The following is a 16080-nucleotide window of genomic DNA, read 5'->3' as shown; positions in this document are numbered from 1 at the left end:
CAATTAAGAATAATCGTATGTGCGCTGGCCCTTATTGGGTGTTAATGATTGGTTCTCACTAGAACACATCAACGTAACGTAAGGGATTTGACCAATAACAAGCGATGTATTCGAACTGTCGATAGTCATTGGTCAACTCGTTGCGTTTCGTCTACGTCCTTGCGGTGCGTCCTTATTGGGTGTTACTGCTTGGTTCCCACAAGAGACGCAGCACATCGACGTAACGCAACGTAAGAGATTTTGACCAATGAGGCGATGTATTATTCGAACTGTCGCTTGTCATTGGTCAACTCGCTTGCGTTTCGTCTACGTCCTTGCGGTGCGTCCTTGTTGGGTGTTAATGCTTGGTTCCCACAAGAGACGCAGCACATCGACGTAACGCAACGTAAGAGATTTTGACCAATAACAGGCGATGTATTATTCGAGCTGTCGCTTGTCAATGGTCAACTCACTTACGTTGTGTCTACGTCCTTGCGTTGCGTCTCTAGGGGGAACCAGGCTTTTAAAGGTAAATACCGTGCCAACCCGAATTCGTTAAGTATAAGTACTGTATATATAGAAAGCAATAAATCAATCAAGATTTCCATTTTATATGTAGCGTTATTCTACACGAGAATGACCGCATCGTCCAACAACGTAAGATAGGCCTAGTCTGTATTTTTAGCCGACTCCACACCTAGGCAATCTATGTGAACAAACCATTTTGTTATAATAATAGAACACAGTAGTACAGTATTTTATTTTCTATTTTTAAGTTACCGAGATAACATTAGAGAGGGCGGTATTGGAAATTTGAATACTGCCATAATGAATAAAATCAGCTGTGTAACTTTTAAAACTATGTAAAGCTTCAGTGCATACTTTCTACGAACTGGATTATTTGACTGCTTCGGCGGTCCATACTCCGGTTTTCCAGTGAACCCGAAGTATTTATAAATCAATCACTTTCAAATGGTTAGATAACTCTGGTTTACTATGTGTAATTAATCTCCCATTCAAGCCTGTACGCTCCTGATGATTGATATTAACAGTAAACCTACTGAGCTTTGTCTATAATTCAAGATAAGCGACCTAGGTTAAGTTTCCAATATGCTTAATTGGTAAGTTTAAATCATTCCAATTCCTATAACCAACGGCATTCGCTAAAGTCAATTCTTATTTATTTTCTTAGCTCGATCTTCACAAGAATTGTCCTTTATTTCAAAATGTAAATGGCCCATATTCCCGTTAAGTTTGTGAATACGTATTACTTCAGAGAAAATACCTTTGTCTTGTTTAAGTTTTGTGTATTTAGTGAAGGGACAGGACACAATTTACTAAACTTACTAAACAAATCTATTTTCTAAACCTAAAAACTACTTTTGTCCAATCAGAGTTAAGTTCCGTGAAAAAAGACAAGTGATGAATCTGATTGGCTATTACTTTATGGGTCAATGTGTCGTCATCGGCGCGCGAGACAGACACAAACACGACGTGTTTTGGTTTTTCTTGTCGTAATTTTTAAAATGATTTTAAAAATAGAATAATATTAAATAGAGATCCCAGGTATTCAATATAAATAATAAGTAGGTAGGTTAACATGTATGTATACAAGGTATGTAGGCAATTGAGGCGTGGGTGAATCATGGAGGTATAAATACCTCCATGGGTGAATAGAGTAGGGAATCCTTATCGAGTTGGTAGGCTAGCCGGTAGGTAGGCCTCCTCAGCAGCAGCTGAGTGAGAGGCTGACAAACAATTCCCACCCAGCCAGGCCATTTATGCCCTCAGTTCAGCCAGGCCCAGGCTTCCACTTATGGTACCCGATATATTATTTATTTAGGTCCAGGCTTACCAGGGTATGTAGTTTCTGGCTAATTAATAATAGTCTTGGCTGTCACCTATGTGTCACCTTCATTAATTTATTATTAATAGTTTAATATAAAATAAGTAGGCCTAGGCCTAGATGCAATCTGCTCTTCATTTGTTTTTGCAGTGGCAAAATGAATCAAACAAAATATGAAGCAGCAGATGAAACTCAACATGGAATGATTCCTAGCAACATGAAACCGGGAACAGCAGCACACGGAATGGCAAATGGAGTGAGACCTGGCTTAATGCAACATGGGACAATCGCTCCAGGCGTTATTCCTGGTAGCACCATTCCAAATGCAATTTTAAATCAAGTTGCAAATATTGACGACCCTGAAAGAACTTCAACTGCTGAAGAAATGATGAGGTATAATCTAACAACCACAATCTTGCCAAGATGGGAACTCGTAACAGGCCTTTGATCTTAAGTCCGTCTCTGCGATAAATAACCAACAGTACTGTACTATGTACATATTCTCCGCGGCATGTTGTCTGTTAAGAGACAACATTCAACTGATCCTGTCCGTGTCACAGATAAACCCTTTAATCGCCATAGTTCAGCATCTTGTTGTTAGATTGCCTTGGTATAACACGCATTTAAAGTTAAAATTGTACACATTATTTGATGAGATGTATTCGGTATAATCCCAGTAACACACACAATTTAAAAATTGTTCTGAAATTGTTACCAACCTACTACAGTACATGGTGCAGTTTGGACCCTGACTTTTTTTTCCATTATTTTTATTTTCCATTGATTGTTTTTCAGTGAAGAAGTCTTTGCAAAGTACGAGCCATCAGCAATTATTCCAGAAGCTAAGCCACACCCTGGAGATATAGTAGAGGCAGCATCTTTAGCAGTAAGTATATTTTTATTGTTAAATCTATAAATGTTAAGCATAAAGGCCCATTTACACTAGGGCAATAACGATCGACTATAAATAGATAAATATGCATTTTTCATACCTGAAACAAAAGAAATTTAAAAAGTTTTCATCCTAGAACTATAGGATAACCACCTATGCAGCCTTTGATGAAAATAATATTTTCACACGTCCAATCAAATGACGTCATGATTAGTAAGAGCAATAATATCGTGACAATACAAACGATTTAAAAAAAAAAAATTTTATCAAAGACAGCATAAATGATTATCCTATAGTTCTACAACAAAAAATTGTCTAATTTCTTTTAAGCAAGAAAAATGTATGTTTATCTATTTATCGTCGATTGTTCTAGTGTAAATGGGTCTTTAAATCAGAAAAAGTGAATATACAGTACTAAATAATGTAATGCTTGTGTTACCAATTGATAATAACTAAACATTAAATTTAAATTATTAAAAATTAATTATAATTGTCCTCCAGCTCAGAAACTGGGGAAATTACTACGACAACAGTGCAGGCTCTACCCAGATCAGCAGGGGAAAGGGGAAACGATCCCCTACTCTTTTAGTATGGTGTACCTACAGTAGTTCTTTGTTGTTCTACCAACGGCTTGACATCACATCCGAAGAAAATTATTCGTATATAAAAAACTTTTTTTTTTGTAGGACCTTGCTTTACCACCTCCGACCTATAACCTTCAAGACTCTTTACCAGAAGAACTAGTGAAATCAGGAAAATTAAGCAACCTGCAGTTACAGGGCATTCTGTATGCTGTGAGTTGTGTACAACTTATTGGTGGAGTTGGAATAAAGATTGTGTGATAGACTGTTACTACAATTAAAAATTTATTCAAAATAATCACTGTATTAATAATGGAATATAAAAGTTGACTACATTCTAACACTCTCGTAAGCTCTGTGTACACTATGAAACTTTATGTGATGTGCCCATATATGTACACGATGACGTCATATGACTTTTTTTGTCTAGTTTGAAAGTGTAGACAGAGCTTAAGTACTCAATTGTAATAAGTATTTAAATTTATTTTATTTTTTTAGTGTCAGAAGCACCAAACGGTTCTTTCATCTGGGTGCAGAGCAGGGTTTTTTATTGGTGACGCCGCGGGGGTAGGAAAGGGACGACAGGTAAGGAATAGTATACAATATATTGACCGGATTGAGGGTCATGGTTCAAAACATACTATTGACCAATCAGATGCCATGAATTTGTTCAGTAAAGCTATGTCTATACTATAACAAGCATTATGTGATATGCCCATATATAGACATGATGATGTCATATCACTACTATTTTTGGGCACATCACACTTTTTTATAGGTTAGATATTGTAAAATCAACCAATGTTACAATTTTGATGTATCAGTTTAGATTTCACAAATAAGTAAATATAAAAATTAATTTATTACAGATTGCTGGAATCATTTTGGACAACTATATCCGAGGTCGCACAAGGCACATTTGGTTTAGCATTTCATCTGATCTGAAAGTAGATGCACAGAGGTCTGTATACTGCCCTCAACATTTTTGTATTATATTTATTTAATATTTGTCAAGGAGTATTAGTAATTAGATTAGAGGTCTGATCATAAGCTCTGTCTACACTATTAAATTTTATGTGACAAAAAAAATGTGATGTTCCCATATATGGACATAATGATATTTGGGTATATCATCACCATATTCGGGCACATCACACTAGTTTGATAGTGTTGACAGAGCTTTAAACATATCATGAAAGGGGTAATAATTTATATAATATATTTTATAATTTGAACAATTATTAATAGAATACTTATATATAGCAGTATTCTTATTACTTTTATTTATAGAGATAAATTTAATTTATTTCAGAGATTTGAGTGATCTGAATTGTTATATTAAAGTTATTGAGGGATGTAAACAACTTGACAAGGAAACAAGGTATGAATTCTTTTATCATTAATTCATATTTTTAATCTTCATCATTATCATCATTTTATTAGTTTTAGCCATTTTTTACTTTATTTATTATTTATTTCAGAGTGTTTGGTTTACCATCTGACTTTAAGGAAGGCGTGATTTTCAGTACGTATGCAACGTTAGTGTCATCTGTCCAGAAAGGAGGTCAGAATGTGTAAATTGCTTAAATTGTATTTTCATTTTTTGACTTCCACTCTCAATAGGACTTTTTTATGTAGAACATCTCTTGTGTATGTTTGCCACCTTTAAGAAGGATAGTGAATGAATTCAATCATGGCTACCCTGGGAAATTTGCATAAAAAGAAAATAATTATAATGTTTGGTTTTTTACTACTATACATACACAATTGTGGTTGATGAAGTATAAGTAAAGTCTCATTTGAGACAGTCATGATTTAATAAATCAGGAATGAACCATGGACCTTGGGATTTGAAGGCAAGCATGGTAACCACCAAACTGCAACGCCACTACAAAAAATTATAATACAATATCTTGTAAAACTTAAAATTGCTTTCTTTATGTTTTTTTTTTTGGAAATGTAAGATTATAATTTTTTTTCTTTATCTAGGAGCATTTAATAGTAACAAACAGTCTCGTTTAGATCAGTTAATTAAATGGTGCGGTGGAAAAGACTCGTTCGACGGCTGTTTAATATTTGATGAGTGCCATAAAGCGAAGCATTTCATTCCAGTAAGTTTTCTTATTTTCCGATTCTAAATTGTATCGTATTTAGTCTTATATTTGTAATTATATTTCTGCTTTTTTGTTTGTTTTGTTAGGGAAACGAAAAGAATTCTACCAAAGTTGCATTGGCAGTAGCCTCAATACAAAGGTATTTACTTTTATTGATTTTCAAATTAAAAAATGATTTTATTCAATTTATAAAAGACCTTTAAATGTTATGTTGTACACTATTGTCTAGTTTAGCCTTACTGATAATTTATTTAAATGTTTGTAGGTTACTGCCAAAGGCACGTGTCGTATACTGTAGCGCAACAGGTGTCAGTGATGTCAAGAACATGGTATGGCTACCCTTAAAATGCATTGTCAGTGTTATAGAAGGACAGAATTGTACCATGTCCTAATATAATAATTTTCCTATAGTCGGACTCCTAGAAAAAAAATCTTCCAAAACACTTTGAAAAGCAGACTACAGTATCTCCAATGTGTATAAAATTTCATGTTGTGGTATCATAAAATACAATAGAACTCATTTGGAACACCCCTATTCATGGACACCTCTTTTAAGAGGACACTCTCTTGCGATATAGCAATAATATTACTCGGTTGTTGTATTTTAACAGGCTTTCATGGAGCGGCTTGGCCTGTGGGGAGACGGTACAGCTTTTAAGACATTTGCACAATTCAATGATGCTATCAATAGACGAGGTCTTGGTAAGCAATCAAATAATCTTTGTATTTTTTTCAGTTAGAATGTAGATATCGTGCAATATTTGTTATCTATCTATTATATATCAGGGGAGAGAGGGCTCACTACTTGATATTTTGGTCCATGTTAAAAGAATACAGAGGGTGTGCTATTTAATATATACAGGTAAGTCGGATTTTAATATAATAAGCTTTTGTGACTGAAAATTATGTTCTTAAAAGTATATACCTATTAACATGCAAAAATAAAGCAAGTAATAATAGATTTTGAAATATTTTTCCATAGGTATTGCCGAGTTGTTAGCAATGGAAATGAAGACGTCTGGAAAGTATGTGTCGAGAGGCCTTAGTTTTAAACAGGCTGAGTTTAGTACGGTAGAGTGTGAACTTACTGATGAACAAGTCAAGATGTATAACACATCAGTTCATATATGGTATGTAAATACTGAATTTAGGAGGGTTTGTAGGGCGGTATCTATTCGGGGGAGGCTTTTATTTTTTGGGTGTAATATGGTAACATGTTTTAAAAAATAAATACCTCCGAGATATAAAAAAAATACAGTACAATTAATATCAATCGGTGATAAAATACAGTAAAAAGTGTATCAAAATGCTTGGTAAATTGTAGATCATGTCAATCAATGAATTCTACTACAAATAGAAATGTGTTGTAATACAATATTGTTTATGTGGCGGGGCGTTTAATCGAGGAAATAAATAAACGAGAAGGCGTTTATTCCAAATGATGTTCTAAGAGGGGCGTTTATTCAAAGTGGGGCGTATGTACTTTTGAAAGCATGTGATAAAATGTTTATCGTTATATTTAATTATAACATTAACTCATGTTAATACCTCATTATTCCTCTTGTTTTTGTAGGAATGAACTAAGAAGATCTCTACAATCAGCATTGGAGAGAACCAACACCGGCAACTCCAAGATATGGTCCTTATTTTGGTCAGCTCACCAACGGTTCTTTAAGCAAATCTGGTAATGAATTGAGTTTGATATATTAATGACTATACACAACAGGAATCTTAATATAGTACAACCCGACTTTGGGACACTCCTAAGAGGACTACTTTCCCATGAAAGGCGTCAACCCCTATTCAAGATACACCCCTATTAAGGGGACACGTTGTTGGCTCTTGAAGGTGTTCCCTTAATAAGAGATACACTGTATTCCCAAACCATTGTTATATAGCCAAATATTTTACTTTTTATTTTGATTTGTTTGTCATTAAATCTGTTTCACAGTATGGGTGTCAAAGTGCCAACTATTGTTAAAGAAGCAAAAGCAGCCCTGGAAAGTGGTTGCTGCGTCGTGATTGGTCTTCAAACAACTGGCGAGGTTAGTGTTTTGGTTGCCAACTTCATCACTAAACTTTTTCCCATATCCAGAGTAAATCAAGATTTCTATCTGTCCTCCAGTCACTTACCTCTCCCGCCATGGTTCCTTCTATAATTAATTAATTTACAATCCCTGAAACACCTCCTCTTATTGTTACCATTTAACTTATTGTAAATGTATGCTTGGTTTTTTTTCTTGGGACTGCTTCAAATAAATGTGAATGAAATGAATGAACTCATACATGAGTTAGATAAATGTGCAATTAAAAAAAACAGTTAATCAAACTATTAATTATTTAAGAGTCTCTACTTCTGTCTCTCTCTCTGTCCCTCTCCATCAACTGCATCATTTTTCTTTAAACTGATATTGAACATTGTAATCATTAGATTGATTACGTAACTACATGTTGCTCTTTGTAGGCAAGTCTAGATAGTGAACTCCAAAGAAAGGATTCTCAACTCACAGACTTTGTGTCAACTGCTAAGGAAATCTTTGTACACTTTGTTTCTGAATATTTTCCAACAGATATCAACTTATCAGTAAGTTTCATAAACAATTATTTTGTCAGCTATTTTTGTTCTTTAAATGCAAAACATCATTACAATTATATCGAAGTTTTTATTTTATTTGGGTATGGTTAATGAGTTATTTTGTCATATTAAGGGGAGTTTTAGCTTCATGGTTAAAATGTTAAGCTAACAATCCCAGGATTGTTCAGGAACTCCACTTCCAAAAACTCCCATTTAAAGCTCTGTCTACACTATCAAACTTTATGTGACAACAAATGTAAATATTATTTCTTTGTTTCAGACACCTCAGAAGCGTGAGGTGCGGACAGACGACTGGAGTAATAAAGCCAAAGAGCTTCTAATCAGTTTTGCTGGCAAAATTGGTTTACCAAACAGGTTTGCGTAGAACAATGAATTATTTTCACAATATTGTTATTATTTATTTATACTGAGCGACCTCTTCAGTCAAAGAATGGTCTCCTAGAGGTTCATGTATTATGTTTATGTGTACATGTGCTAGATGTGGACACTGGACCTATGGTTTATAGTCCTTATCCAAGAAGACTTGTTCTACCACTAGAACCATAGAGTGAGTGAGAATTGAACTTTTGCTGATGTTACGGGTATGTAATTACGGTTCCACTGTCTTAACCACTCACTCGATCAATATAATTAATCATAATTATATGATTAACAATAAATATATCATCTATGGAAAATAATCTCAAAGAAAATATTTATTGAGGATAACTTTTATTTGTTATAGTCCCTTGGATGAGATAATTAACAAGTTTGGTGGTCCGAGCAAAGTGGCCGAGATGACCGGTAGAAAAGGTCGCGTCGTTCACAGTAAGGATGGGTTCAAGTATGAGACTAGGTCAGGTGATACAAGTCAGCTCGAAAGCCTTAATGTACAGGAGGTTCGTATTATAACTGTCTTTGTTATTTTTTGATGAGAATGCTCTAATCCAGGGTCATTTTGGAGTTTAAACATAACGGCCCTGCCACCATTCAGCACCTATCTGGTGTGGCTAGAAGTTTCAATACACACGTGATGAACATTTTATTTAACCCTACACTTAACGGCCCTGTCACCATCTAACACCTATCTGGTTTGATTATAGGATGCAACACCTGTATGTGATCTACATATAATTAAAACTTACTTGTAACAGCCCTGCCAACACTCTCACAACCTATCTGGTGGCTACAAGATTCAACACACATGTAATGTACATTTAATTAAGACTAATAATGACTGAACATATACAAGATTAAACCTGGTTTTTATCTTGTTTCAGAGAAATAGTTTTATGAATGGAACCAAATTGATAGCGATCATATCAGATGCTGCTAGTACTGGTTAGTCCATATTTAATTGAATTTCTTTATTGTCATTATCGTTTTTGCAGTTGCTTCTTAAATGTGTGGTGTATTATAATAGAGCGCTTGTCCTTTTTTTCAGGAATATCTTTACATGCTGATAAGAGAGTTGCGAATCAATGTAAACGAGTTCACATCACAATGGAGCTACCATGGTCAGCTGATAAAGCCGTACAGCAAATGGGACGTTCACATAGAGCCAATCAAAGCAGGTAAAGCTCTACACTATAAAACTGTGCGGCAAAAAAAATGTGATGTGCCAATATATGGACATGATGATGTCATATCACTACCATATTTGGGTATAAGACAGAGCTTTAGGCTGTCAGACGTTGGATAGTCCTCTTCAGAAACTTTCCTGTAAAAAAAATGATGACATATTGTTTTAACACTACTGCCAACTCCTGTTCAGGGGATAATTTGTTGGGTCCTGAAGGTGTCCCCTTAATAGGGGTTCTACTGTGTTATTAATATTTATTTGGTTCAAAGAAACATGATGTCATCTAAACAAATAATATATTTATCAAACTTTAGTGGTCCGTTGTATAAGCTTATCACGACAAACCTCGGTGGTGAACGAAGATTTGCTTCTGCAGTCGCTAAGCGTTTAGAGTCGCTAGGGGCACTAACTAAAGGTGACCGAAGGGCGGCCTCTGGAGCTGACCTCAGCAAGTTCAACTTTGACACACAATATGGCCGAGCTGCCCTCAGGAACATGTATTTTGCAATATGTAGTGTAAGCTTCTTTTTATTAATTTGTTCTATTGATAAATGGTGAAGATATTGGCTGGTGAAAGTGTGATAAGCTATGTCTACACTATCTAACTTTATGTGAAAAAAAATGTGATTTGCCCATATGTGGACATGATAATGTCATGTCACTTCCAGATTTGGGCACATCACATTTTTTTGTCAAACTAGTTTGATAGTGTAGACAGAGCCTTAGACTATTAGATTAGAGGATGTAATGTTGTTTCAGTAGTCCTGTAGGCACACCTAGCATTTATCTAAATCAAGTTTGTGATAACAATGATGAAGATAGTGATTTTGTTTTAATGTTATACCACTTCCACTACGTTTTGTATCGTGTGCGTCCTTGTGAAAGGGGTATTATAGTGATGTGTGATTGAGCACTAATACCTATTAGTTATAATAGTGACATGAGGATTGTGATTGTGATTATTATACTGACACCTTTTCTTTCAGAATCACATCGCCAATGGGGTCTCCTTAGATAACATTACGAAAAATGAAAAGATGGTATTCTCCGATTTCAATGCACAAATGATGGTAAGTACCCAGCTCACTTCATTACATGTTCTTCATTGGCATTGTTTAGCTAGTTCAAGTCATAGTCAAGTTTTTTGTATATATTTTTTTTTTGTATAATATTGTATTCTGTACTCTATACTATCTGTATGTATACTATATTTTATACAGTAGAACCCCTTTTAAAGGCCAATTTACACAGACGAGCAGTAACGGTAAGCGTAAAACCGCAAGCTTGTTCCATGTAGAATCTGTATCTATCCTGAGTTGAAACCACCAGTCCACTCCGCATTGTGTGTAAATGGTCATAAGGAATATTCTGTATTTTCATTACTGTTACCGCACGTCTGTGTAAATTTGCATTAAGGGGACAACGTATGTAGTATTCAGTATGCATATTACTGTATACTATCACAACATATTAAAGCTTACTTCCTTCTTGATTTTTGTTCATAGGAATGTCTTGATCTGATGGCCCTGCTTGATACAACTTCACTTGCCACCAAAGTTAATGACAAAGATACTGGCGATGTTGGTAAATTTCTAAACAGAATATTGGGATTGGCTGTCGATGTGCAGAACCTAATATTTCGCTATTTCTCGGAATGCCTTCAAGCAGTCATTGCTGCCGCTAAGAAGGAGGGCAGGTAACATTTTTTGTTTTCTCTTACCTACTCACTGGGCTAGTTAACTGTAGAATTTTCTAGCCCATAACTTATTTCAAGTTTATATGCTATTTCGGTAATCTAACTAGCGAGTGAGTGGCCAAGCGGTTTAGACAGTGGAACCGTAGTACCATGCCAAATTAACATCGGTGAGCGTTCAAGCCTCACTCGCTCCATGGTTCTAGTGAACGAGTCTTCTTGGATAAGGACTATAAACCGTAGGTCCAGTGTACACATCTAGCTCATGTGTACTTTAAAGAACCTAGTACATCTTTCGAGACGAGTAAGGGGTTACCCTGCACACAGCCACTGTCACACTCATCAAGAGGGCGCTTTGATTGTCAGTATACGCTGTTTAGGGTCACCCTCTATAAATAAGGTGAAATAAAAAATAAACTAGTGTTTATTTTCACTACCTTTATAAAAATAATATACCTTTCCAGATTTTATAAACATAATAATTAATAGAAATATTTTTTCTATTAATTTTTTATTATTTTATAAATAGGTATAATGAAGGGTTAGTGGACATCATTGCTCCTTCCATTCAGATGGTAGAAGAACCAACAGAAGTGTTTAAATCTGCTCAGACCAACATTAAAACTATGTAAGTATGGCAAGCTGATGATGTCTTAAAAGTTTCAACCTGTATTTATTTCACATGGTTAATTTTACACACCTGCACAACTCTTTTTTTCGGTTTTTTTTTAAACAAATAAATGAAATACATTTTTCAGCATTTGTGTTGAGAGCACATTAATTAAAATGAAAGGATATTTATTTATATTTATTCATTTTTTCTGTCAGGCATTATAAATTAAGAGTTGATCGTGGTATGAGTTGGGAAAGAGCTCAGGAACGTCTTGAAAACCATAGCGGTGACGATGATGGGTTTTACTGTTCACGTCGTAGAAATCCTCACGGCCAGTTCATGTATTTGTTAGCAACGCAGAAACTGAACTCTACGCATCTATTTAAAATTGCTAGGTGAGTTTAGAAGCATAAGCTCGTATATAAACTCTAGGCTAGTGATCTGGAGTTTCTGGGTTCAAGTCTCAGCCGACAATCTACTGAGTTTACAGTGCATTTAGGTCAGAGTAGGGAAAACATTGAAACAAATTAAAAATAAAATGGTTGCTATAATTAGTTGAAAATATTTGTGTTAGGATGATGTATTATTTATATATTTCGGTATTTTTACACAAAAAAAAAAGGGGTTAAGAATTTGTACCATGATTTTATTTTTTAGGCCCAATACTGGCGTGTCTGGATTCGATGAAGAAAAGACTGAACTATTTACGAAGTATTACAAAGTTACCAAAGAAAAGGCTGGTAAGTTATCATATCTGCACTACGATACAAAATATTTTTTGTTCTTCTAAACCTAAATTTTTTAATCAAATTAAAACTCAAAACATTCAAGCCACTCCTTAAGTACATCTTTAGAACATTTTGTTTCTGTAATAATGCCAATGATACCAATTTAAGTCCAAGTCCCCAGGAAACCATACTTGTGTTAATAAGTGCAAAAGAGTTTAAACCTCTGTCTACACTATCAAACTAGTTTGACAAAAATGTGCCCAAATATGGTAGTGATATGACATCATTATGTCCATATATGGGCACATCACATTTTGATAGTGTAAACAGAGCTTAAGAGAATCAAGATTGTGTTCAGATATATGATGTAAATAAAATCTGTTTTTTAAAACTTTTTCAGAGGTTGGTTGGAATTTGTTGTATGAAAGTTTCAAAGATCATTGTGTCCATGGCCCGCATTGTAAACATGGTGAATCTTGTATGGGTAAGCTAATTTAATGGCCACTTTATTTTTCATTATTTGAGGAAAAGTTTTATCTTTCTTCCTACCGTCTACACTATCAAAATTTATGTGATAAAAAAATATGATGTGCCCATATATAAACATGATGATGTCATATCACTACCATATTTGGGCACATATGGTAGAGATATGCTTAAATATGGTAGTGATATGACATCATCATATCCATATTTGGGTACATCACATAAAATTTGATTTGCGATGACCTAGGAATTAGTTAAGTAAGTTAATTAATTGAGTGTATGCAGGGACATTGTGAAATATTTTCTTACTGGATTCTTCAACAAAGTTTTGGGCAATTTAGGAACAGTTGACGCAAAATGCATAGGTCATAGCACGTCGTAAGCTCCCTGAGTGGTCAATGAGAATCCGGTCTTGTAGAATCGGCACACCAATATAATTTTATGGACACAAACTTTCCACTGATAGCTATATTGTATATTACATTTTTTTGTTGTTGTTGAGCACTCTTGAGTAGTATGTGCGCTATATAAATCTATATTATTATTATTACCAATATTTTTTCTCTTAGTTGGCTCTCGTTGCTACAGAATGGATCTATTGTGCGGTGGTATATTAACACATATGTCAACGTTAGAGAATACAGTTACTTCACATTCTAGCAGATTGCAATTGAGGTAAGATTTGAAAATGTTTGGCGTTGTGAGTGTGAACACACCTTTTGTTTGTAAGAAATTTAAAGATGGTAGTGTCCCTCAAAATAAAGATTTTAAAAATCAGACTTTAAATAGGCCATTTTGCAGTTTTAACAAAGATAATCACTTCCGTAGAAAAAAAACTCCAAAAATAATGTTTTCAGTATAAAATGACAAAAGAAACGGTTACATTCAACCAAAAACCCATTGGCTTGCAGCCAATTTGACTAATTTTTACTTTGAATGAAAGTTTTTTCAGGTAAATAATTTTTTTTCAGTCCAATTTTTGGTCAAGGTGACTATTATGTGACATTAAAATGGCATATTCAATATTTTTGTCAGGGGACAATACATCTTTAAAAGAAATGTAAAGTAATCTGACTGCTCTATGTAAATTTTATTTTTATATATATTTGTGCTGTTTGTTACAGTTTTGACACTGGTTTATACAGAAAAGTTATGTTTTGGTGTAATTACCCTTTAAAAATATTTTGTTATTGTAATTTGTATTGTCAAAGTAATAACAGTTATTGATGCGTAGGGTATTGATTTATTTTTCTCAACGTCGGTTTTGAATTTCGAAAAATGTGGAATTAATTTTACTGAAGGATGTGTTTATGTTGATTAACATTGACAGATCAAATTGATTACCTCTCATAATTATGTGTATGTATTAGTATTTATAGGTAGATAATTTAATTATGACATAAGTTATGTACATACATTGAAAAACTGAAACATAAAAACTGTAATTAGTTAGGCCATTTTTCTGGGTGTTTATTTTCCCCTTGCATTTTCCTTTGCGGTTTTGGGAATTCGGTTTTAATTTGTTGCAGTAAAGCGCAATGTAACCTCCGTGTAGTACGTGTAAAGCTGGATAACGGCAAGAAGCTAGTGGGAATGCGGTATCCAGCAATCCTGATGGATGTCGCCAAAGCGGCAATTTCTGAGCAAAAACACTTGGAACAACTACAACTGGTAAGTATAATGTATTATATTTTTTTAAGGTTTGCATGGCGAAATCAAATGTTGATATCAATTTTTGCGGTACACCACGTATATTAATTCTAAAAAGAACTGTTGAGTTTCTCGACATTTCGATCAATATGCTTCTATCGTCCTCAGGAGTGAGAATGCAGAGAGTCCAGGAAACTTGGAATATAAGTTGAAAAGGGTGGGACTGGTGTGAAAGCCAGAAACAATGGCAAGTTCACACAGTGGGAGGGTATGATGTAATTATGTATTTATTTTTTCTCAAATTAAATAACTTAACATCTCTGGCTACTTCTAGAATGGCCACGACAGATTATCGAAAAACAATGGTTGTTTTTCTATTATACTATGGAATCTCTTAAATCAATAATAAAAAAAAAATGTTTTATATTCTTAAGCTCTGTCTACACTATCAAACTTTATGTGACAAAAAAAAAGTGATGATGTGCCCATATATGGACATAAGAAATAAATGTTATTATGAATGAATGATGATCACTACTATATTTGGGCATATTACTACCATATTTGTGAACATCACACTTTTTTCAAACTAGTTTGATAGTGTAGACAGAGCTTAAAAATGTTTTCTGTAAGGCATATCATTGTACAGTCTCTGAAAGTTTTGTTATTTGTCGATAATTAGCTTTCTTAAAATTTTCAAGAAAGAAATGCAATATCATTTATTGTGTATAATTAAATCTCATTACAAATCAAATATGCGATGATGCGTGTTAGAATTGTTTTAATTTTGTGTTTTAGGTGAATGATAAAAGTGGTTGTGTTGTGCAAGCATCCAGCAATCCGTCATCCATGTTAGTTTTAACAGAAGAGCCTGTATCTCCAGTCGATGCTAAATATTTAAATAAAGCTATGACACCACCCATGACAATTAAGAATTTCTTTAAGCCGGTTACTGGTTCCGTAACCAAAGAGACGATTGCAAACGGCGTAAAAGAAATTGAGTCGGGTAAAGGAACAGATGATTTGTCGTGTAGCGCAAGCACTGATAACTTAAACAGTGTTAGTCTACCGACCATACGGCAAAAACGTCCTTTACCGAACGAAACGGGGACGAAATCACAACCAACGAAGAAGCCGAAACAAATGAGTATACAAGGCAGTTTTACTAAACAAACCGAAAGCAAGATTACATGCCCAATGTGTGGAAAAGTTTTTGGTACAGGAACAAGTAACGCTGATATAAATAAACATATTGATAACTGCCTCACTTGATGTTCAGAGGATTGTTTTAAAAGCTTGAAAACTGATATAGTATTGAATATATCATACACATGCTGCTTT

General features: G+C 34.4%; 2 protein-coding genes across 3 annotated transcripts in view; one reads left to right on the top strand and one right to left on the bottom strand.

Moving 5' to 3' along the window:
- The window catches only part of LOC144842895 (large ribosomal subunit protein uL2), a 174235-nt gene that overhangs the window by 149970 nt on the left and 8185 nt on the right, over positions 1 to 16080 (bottom strand). The window lies entirely within an intron of this gene.
- LOC144842864 (uncharacterized) lies at positions 1495 to 16050 on the top strand. Of its 2 annotated transcripts, XM_078699421.1 has the most exons (29): positions 1976 to 2218; positions 2621 to 2711; positions 3404 to 3511; positions 3797 to 3883; positions 4168 to 4259; positions 4611 to 4679; positions 4780 to 4862; positions 5288 to 5409; positions 5499 to 5551; positions 5678 to 5741; positions 6024 to 6114; positions 6395 to 6542; positions 6986 to 7096; positions 7364 to 7457; positions 7877 to 7996; positions 8268 to 8362; positions 8733 to 8886; positions 9268 to 9328; positions 9432 to 9561; positions 9884 to 10085; positions 10556 to 10639; positions 11075 to 11265; positions 11792 to 11890; positions 12091 to 12270; positions 12533 to 12615; positions 13004 to 13087; positions 13659 to 13764; positions 14619 to 14760; positions 15538 to 16050. In XM_078699421.1, the coding sequence occupies exons 1-29, from the start codon at positions 1983 to 1985 to the stop codon at positions 16009 to 16011; spliced, it is 3654 nt and encodes a 1217-aa protein (XP_078555547.1). In that variant the 5' UTR covers positions 1976 to 1982; the 3' UTR covers positions 16012 to 16050. The 2 variants fall into 2 exon arrangements, with proteins under 2 accessions (XP_078555548.1, XP_078555547.1); XM_078699422.1 differs by lacking the exons at positions 14619 to 14760; positions 15538 to 16050 and adding an exon at positions 1495 to 1569 and having other exon boundaries at positions 13659 to 13773.

This window comes from Antedon bifida, chromosome 5 (genome assembly GCF_963402885.1).
Source record: "Antedon bifida chromosome 5, ecAntBifi1.1, whole genome shotgun sequence".
NCBI lineage: Eukaryota > Metazoa > Echinodermata > Crinoidea > Comatulida > Antedonidae > Antedon > Antedon bifida.
The sequence above is the reverse complement of the archived record's forward strand: the minus strand, read 5'-3'. Positions and strand labels throughout refer to the sequence as shown.